This window comes from Lolium perenne, chromosome 7, assembly GCF_019359855.2.
Source record: "Lolium perenne isolate Kyuss_39 chromosome 7, Kyuss_2.0, whole genome shotgun sequence".
Taxonomy (NCBI): domain Eukaryota; kingdom Viridiplantae; phylum Streptophyta; class Magnoliopsida; order Poales; family Poaceae; genus Lolium; species Lolium perenne.
In genome coordinates, this window is record NC_067250.2 from 122,502,036 (window position 1) to 122,509,862 (window position 7,827).

Here is a 7,827-nt window from a genome sequence, read left to right on the forward strand (position 1 = left end):
CTTCAGCGACCCTTAGAGCCTCTTTGGTTGAGCTTCATTATCATTGGCCAAAAACCGAATGTTGGTAGTCCACAACGAAAATATTCTCTGTATAGCATGGTTCCCAAACTATCCTAGATGTAGGGAAATTAGCCCAAGAAATACGCTCAAATTGACCTTTTTTTCCATGGTTAGGCTGTGGCGCGAATGTGGGCCCTTCCTAGTTGTACCTAACTTTGCTAGTAATCTAGATTATTTCAATCCTCCCTGATCTACAAAACATAGGTCGGTTTAAAATGTGATAAACACAAAAAAAAGATACCTATTGATATTACAAATCAATTTTCATAAACGGGTTTTTGGTTATGTGGAGTATTTGAATGGCAAGTACGTATTCTATTTGAACCATTTTTGGCTAAAATTTAGTCAAAAAATTTGCAACCATTCACGCGTTTCTAAATTCTTTCGAGGAGTAGCTTCATCTCAATGTCGCGCATGACTTTTGTGCTCATAGTTTTTCATTTTGCCATTCGTACGAGTACATCAACGCCTTCCTAGTACACTGTACATAGTTGTAGATCTACTCGTTTACGAATATCGAATCCGATAATTTCAAACACGAAAGTAGTGTGAAATGGTGAGGTGAAGCTACTTCTCAAAGGAATTTTGAAATGGTCGACCGTGTGCAAAAAATTAACAAAACTCGTCGACAAATGGCTCAAAAAGGAACATGAAGCCAAGTCTAAAATACTCGACGAAGCGGCAAACAGATCAATGGAATGGAATCACAACGTCGAGGCGCATCTTTTCCATGTAGACCTTGTCTCGAATCGATGAATAGTTAGGAAAATTAGAGGTGATTATGATTGAACTAGTTTAGTTAACCACATGCCTCCTCGACGTGCAGCCAACCAATCGAACCGTCTTTCCAACCGAATCCAAATGAAATTGCTAGCATCCAAACGTAGTGCCAAATCTAATGTAAGTGCTACCAGGCCAAATGCATTGCATACGACAAGCCGATACTCGAAAAACCAATGCGAGCAACCGATCAGGCTCTAATGCTTATATTATTTTTAGAAAGTCAAACTATGCAAAACTAACTAAGTTTTACCAAAAATCATTATCATGTAAAATACAAATTCAATCTCACTAGATAGATAATAAAATATATCTTCATATGGTATCTACAAAATATCATCTTTATTGATAGATTCTTGTAGAGGTTTGGTCAAAATGTACTTGTATTGATTTTTAAGAAAAAAAAACTCTAAGCTTTGGGATGGATGTAGTAGTTCTTTGTATTTGGGACATCATTTTTCTCGTCCCAAGCTCACATGTTCATGGTTAAATACATTTTTTGAAAAATAGCAAACAAAATTAAATAAATCTGATTCTTTTAAAATAATATCATGCCAAAATTCCAAGAGAAAAGATACATGTAGTGTTCTGTGCAAAAAAAAAAAAAAACCAAGTGTTGTAAACAACAAATCTAAATGCTCCAAACAATATTAAATTTTATAATTTTTTGCATAGAACATCAAACATTTCATCCGCAATGTTGCTTGCCGTCACAAAACATTCTCATGTTATGTTCTCGTTGTCAAAAAGCTGGATTTTTTTTATTTTATCTGCTATTATTTTTTTATTGGTGCAGGAGCATGTGAGTCCCGGTCCAGATGTGAGTGCCATCCCCACTGCCAACACCGTCCTAACCGCGGGCCGCCACACCCCGCCCTCCTCAAATTTTGTACTACGTCACTACGTGTGTACCAGTGACCGACCATTGGCGGTCTTTATCCTCTGGTTCCCGCAGCTGATCTACAAGTCAAAGACTTAACCGACGAACACATCGACGGGTAAGTCAAACCATAAATTACTCACCTGAGAGAAAGGAAAGTCAAACCAAGCAGCTCCTAAAAATGGTCGTACGGTCGGTCACCACACGTGGATTTCCATTTTATAGCAAGAAATACTGCTCCAGAAGCCTGGGCGTTTCCTGATTGGGCTCCGAGACGAGTCGCGCGCGGCCAACAATTCCCTAGCTGGAACCGCGGCTGACACTGACCCGCGCGGCCGAGCGCACCGGAGAGCTTCACCTCACGCGCGCGCGCGCACCCAGCTTCGTGCCTGCGTCTGCGTCTGCGTGACGTGACGGCCTGACGGACGGGGTGACGGCTCCGCGCCCGCCACCTCGCGCCGGCCGCGGTTACAGGTGGAGCGGCGAGCCATCTGCGTTGTGGCAGAGTGAGCTGCTCCGCTCCGGTCGTTCTCGTCGCCGGCGGGCTCACAACTGCCCGGCTGCCGGCTGCGCTCACGTCCTTCTCACCGAGAATGATTCTGCCGGTGCTGTCAAAACTTGAGTAAACTGAAATTCCAGGGGCCGCTCACCACGTGTCTTCAGGATTTAGGGTATGTTCATCGGTCCAACGCAAACGGATCGAGCTGTATGCGGTGACCCTTTTTAAGTCTAAAATTGGGTTGGAAATGCGCCGTGGTGGATTTCGATAAGTATATGCAACTTGCTCCATTCAAAATTCATAGTATCCGTGGCCAAATTTCAATCCAAAAGAGATGGGAGTTCATCCAAATTGATACCAACAAGTTTTGGGTTGCCATTGAGTATGTGCTTGCGTGCCCCATGAGCAGCCTCGGAATCGTGGACAAAAGGACACGGCCATTTTTAATATGTCTATGTACGCTGGTGTGCATTACCACCTTTAACATTTTCCATATGTGTAGGTGCCCCAATCTTTGATTCCCTAATTAGTGGTAGCCTTTTAACACTATATTTAGTTTTTATAGCCTCTTCTATTCGTATATTTACTCATCTTAGTGAAATGGTGGAAAATAAAGGAAAATGGCTAGCTCGAACCAAAATTTGCCCCTGATCCAAGCGGACCACACGACCGATTTTGTGTCCGCGGTCCGATCCAACCGGAGCCAAACAAACACTTTTGTTGTTCGAAATAAGTTGGACCGCTGAAGATGACCTAAAACAACCAGATAAATAAAATGTCGTCGTAATTTCCTTTTGCAGATTCAACATTTTAAATGGTTTAACTCTAGGACCTTGACTCTGTTTATGTTCCATCTTCATTGTTGGTTTAGTCGGACCAAATATTTAAAACTAGACGCATATGAAGTAAACTAAAAATTCTAGGGGCCTTTTTGACGACACTCTGAAAAAAGAGTAAACTAGGAAAATTAGCATATGGTCAAGGATTTGTTTATTGACCTAATAATACGGCATGTGATGAAAAGCAGAGCAAGTGAATGGTCAACGGCCAACAAACGCAAAGCACACGCTCCACATGGTTCAGAACTAGGTTATCCGTCAGATGTCGTGTACAGTTCAGGCAGGAGTAGCATTTTGGTCACCGCCAGCTCTTTGTTCTTCTTGATCTGAATTAGTAGAGAATGTGAAGCGCAAACCCAAAATTGCCTCATTAATAGGTATACAGTTGATACAGCCAACCCTAGTAGTAGTGTAATTCACAAACTCTGTTTCGGTCAAATAATACAACAGAGGTACTACTAGTAAGAAAGAAGAAGTAAAGTAAAAAAGAGAGAGCCAGTGTGGTCTTTTCCACTCTACTCCAGCCCAACGGCTGGGATCATCTAATCAGGCAGGACAGGCAGGTTCAATTCCAGGAATTGGAAGACCGCGGGAACCAGAGCTCGGTGTCGTCTATCTTCATCAGGTCCTGCAGGCCGTCCCAGAGCAGCTGGTCCCCTGTTTCCTCCCACCCCTGCGGCACCCGGACCTCGACGACGTCCGGCGCGCTTCGGGGCGAGGGAGTGTAGGTGTCTGATTTTGCCGCGGCATTGCCGTCGTCGTCGTCCTTGGGCTGGCTGGCGTCGAGAGTCCGATGCTGCTGCTCGGGGAAGGGGAAGTTGAGCTTTGCGCGCGGGCCGCGGAACTCGATGGCGGCGCTGTCGTAGGCCCTGGCGGCCTCCTCGGCGGTGTCGAAGGTCCCGAGCCACTTGCGCACGGCGCGGCGCGGGTCGCGGATCTCCGCCGCCCACTTGCCCCACGGCCGCTGCCTGACGCCGCGGTACTTGTTCTTCTTGTTCCGCCGCTTCCTCTGCGGCTTGGCCGCCGGCGCCGGCGCGGAGGCGGTCGTCTTCTGCGCGCCGTCCAATGCGGCGTCGGAGCCGAAGAACTCGCAGCCGAGGCAGCCGTCGACGCCGCACGCCGCGCAGGCCTCCCGGCGCGCCGCCGCCGCCGCCGCCGGGAAGATGTCCGGCGGCGGCGTGGTGTAGCCGGAGATGACGTGCAGCAGCGCGGCGACCATGGCGCTGTGCTCCTGCTCCGGGGTGATCGCTCTGCCCGCGAATGGCTGCTGCGGCGGCAGTGGCGGTGGCTCGGCGATGGCTGAGCTCGGGGATGGATCCTCGAAGTGGGCGTCGAATCGGATCATGTACTCCTGGCGGGTGTCACCCATTGCTGTCGCCGCCATGCTGAAGGTCATTCGTCGGTGTGTTCTTGCTTCTGGCCCTGCTTCTTCTTCCTCCTCCTCTGTTGCTGTGTTCTTGATGTTCCTCTGTCTGTGTGTTGAAGCTCCTGTGTCTGTGCTTGAATTGTGTTGTCCGTCAGGTGTAGTTTGAAGTGAGCGGGAAGACGGGAGTCGGGGGCAGAGTTTATATACGAGCTCACGTCGCACGGCACGCGGCGCAACAAGACAGAGCGCACTTTTGTTCGATCGGGGCTAGCTAATCGTCGGCTGTTTAGCGCAAGCGCAACGGGGTACGCGTGAGAAACGTGCGCGTTTTCTGGGTGCCCCGGTTTTGTTGTTAATTCCGGGATTGCCCTCCCAGGCGGGGACAGCGTGTGGACGAGGGGATCCAGTGGGTCACGTGAGAGGATGATTTGACGCTGGCAATGACGTCATGGGAACTACTAGTGGGATTGGCGTTGGATGGAGAATCTCCTTGGCATCTGACCGTCCGTTGAAAGGGTCAAAGCGGGGTCAAGGAGACGAGGAAACGGGGATCGCACACCTGGTTTTAGCTTCCGCCAGAGGTCGGTGGCTCTGTGGGACGCCAGCCTGGGCCCGTCGGGAGGAAAGACTTTCTGGAAGGGCATGGAATTTGCTGTTTTGGATAACAACAAAATGGTCCTTACCTCACATGTGTGAACATCAAAAGTATCTTCTACTAACTTGCAATATGAGCTCAAACAAAAAAGAATAACACCTATAAATCAGAGAGAAAGCTTACAACAAGCAAAAAAAAAGCTAGAAGATGTTATCCAAGGCTCCATGTCTTCCACCTCGGCGTCGCCAGAAGATCATAGGGTGTCGTCGTATCTGGCTGCAACCATCACCGAAATCCTCGCAGGCAAAACTCTAGTGTATGTGATGAACACGAACAACAACGCATGTTGTGGGTATACTTTATGGGTATATCAACGGCATGGTCTAGATCCGGCAAGCCCAGGTGGCCCACAGATGGTGATGTGGCATGTGGCCCATCGGGCAGCCCAGTTGTTGTAGATCCTGAAGGATGAAGTCCAGCCCAGGAACAGGAAGACGGATCCCAACCGACCTACGAAAGAGGCCGGATCCGTGAAGGCCCATGAAGTATCCGGATCCAGCACGTTCTTGGAGGAAAGCGGATCCTTGACGTACACGGCAAGATATTGTACCGTAGTTAGGCGAATTGTATTTCGGCTAGGACTCTCCATGTAAACCCTAGATCCGTGCGCCTTTATAAGCCGGATCCCGGGAGCCCTAGAGGCACAACCACAACTCATTGTAACAACGCGAAAGCGCCCAGATAATTCCAGACAAGCAGCAGTAGGCCCTGTCCTCGTGCAGGTGTTCCGAAGATGGGTAAATCGCGTACCACCGTCCCGAGTGCACTCCGCCCTATGGCCCTTACACCTTCTCCCCCTCGTGAGGATCCCTCTTCCGAGGAACCGTCGAATATGCAACGACAGTTGGCGCCCACCGTGGGGCACGCGGCGTCTGGAGGCCAGAACCGGGAGGGTTCTACCTTCGGAGGCATCGGCGACACCATCGCCGTGGGGCGCGTCAAGTACGCCGGAAATTTCCCGATCGTCCCTGAGGATGAGTGCTGGATTCCAGCTAAGACAAACCCCGTCAAGCTCTCCATCATCCCGATCGGCGGGATACACATCTTCATCGGCGAGACCGTCGATTCCGACGGGAACGCACTGGTAAGTAACGCTGACGCGACCGCCGCTGAGCAGGACGCAGTCGCGAAGATCCGATCTGAGTCGCAGGATCTTCCTAAGAAAGATTCCACCTTAGATCTGGAAAATTCAAAGCCCACCCAATCCGCCCCTGAGCAGGAAATAACGGTGGAAGACCAATGCAGATCCGCCTGGGTCTCCCGGGTGTTAGAGAAGCAAAGGTGTCACTTCGTGCACTTCATAGCCCATACCGCAGGAGCCGCCCCTCAAGAAGCCGGAGCTGGCCCCATGCAGGTTGAGGAGCCGGAAAATAACGTTGCTCCGGATCAGCAGGAGGCTGTCGGAGAAAGCAATGATCCGGGTGAAGTATCGATCCTGGGCAACCTCAGCCCAACCTCCGACGACACCCCCTCCATGGATACTGACGAGTTCGATCGCAAGGTGAAGGAATTCGGATACGGTGAACAGCCTGAAGTAGATTCCGCCCAGCCAAAGCAGGTTCTTGCAACCTTGGCCGCGCTGGATCAGCAGGAATCGGCAGATGAGCACACCACTTCCGATCCACAGCCATCCTATGCAGGTACTCCGCTATCGCGGGAACGACCGCGTCAGGAAATCCTGTCCCCAGAAGAACTGGTTGAGCAGGCAGGCATGGACGCAATAGCGCACTCGGCGATCCTCAACAAACCAATAACTCCCGAGGAGGCTGCAGACCCGGAGGCTCTAGAAGCCAAAAGGCAAGAGATGTTGGCAACAGCCCAGAAAATTGCTCGAACCGCAGCAGCAATGCTGGATGAAAGGAAAGAAGCCGCGCAATTCGTGGAAGGTTTCCAACAGCGAGAACTTGAGGTTGACCAACAACTCGTAAAAGTCAAGGAGCTCCAACAGCATTGGAGCGACAAGGTCACCGAGCTTCAGCAGGAGGTCGATCAAATCAGGCGGGAGGCTATCCCTCCTCGCAAGATCACTTTCGCGACCCCCACTGAGCAACAACCACTTGCGACCCCAAAGGACAACATGAAAAAGGCTGCGGAGATCTTGAAAAAGAAAGACGAGGAGATTGACATCGACTATGTTCGTACGCTCGTTGCCTCAGCAATGAAGCAGCAGAGTAAGGCAGATACTTCGCGCAGGTTGGAATCCAATCCGGATCACTGTGTCTCTACCGCGCAGAAGGACGCTCGCGTCAATCGCCACCCTGATGATGAATCGCGCACCGGATCCACGGAGCGCAGAAGAAAAACAAGGGAGCACCCAAATCCGATCCCCGTACCATCAAAGACACCTCTGTCAGATCCGAAGAAGGGAAAGGATGCAATGTACGCTGGTAGGAACAAGTACCGGAACCCGTCACCTCCGCCTAACGGGTACCCGCGTCCCCCGCCTCCTCGCCGCCGTAGTCCAGTCGGAAACATCAGGCCCCATGGGGCCAGTGGAATCAACATCCGCGACATGCCGCCGCCGAGAACCAGGGAGCGTACGCCGGAACCGCGTCGGAGCCAGAACAACGATCGTGACCCCGAGCCCAGAAGGAGCCGGAATAACGACCGTGAGCCTGAGCCCAGGAGGAGCCGGAACGCAGAACGTGAGCCGGAACCACGTCGAAGTCGGAACGACGGAGGAGACTATCACCAAGGTGAAGGTAGCCACCGGAGCCGGAGCGAACCACGGGAAGACCGCCGGGAATC

The 7,827-nt window shown here is 50.9% G+C and overlaps 1 protein-coding gene across 1 annotated transcript; it reads right to left on the reverse strand.

Annotated features, from left to right (window-relative positions):
* Positions 1-3,579: 3,579 nt before the first annotated feature.
* On the reverse strand, positions 3,580-4,610 carry LOC127318433 (ethylene-responsive transcription factor ERF109). Its single transcript, XM_051348917.2, has one exon. It carries the CDS (start codon positions 4,452-4,454, stop codon positions 3,624-3,626), a length of 831 nt encoding a protein of 276 aa, XP_051204877.1. The 5' UTR covers positions 4,455-4,610; the 3' UTR covers positions 3,580-3,623.
* Between the last annotated feature and the right edge of the window lie 3,217 nt (positions 4,611-7,827).

Excerpts from the sequence above, each read along its gene's own strand:
- LOC127318433 (XM_051348917.2), bottom strand. The coding sequence starts at position 4,454 with ATGACCTTCAGCATGGCGGCGACAGCAATGGGTGACACCCGCCAGGAG.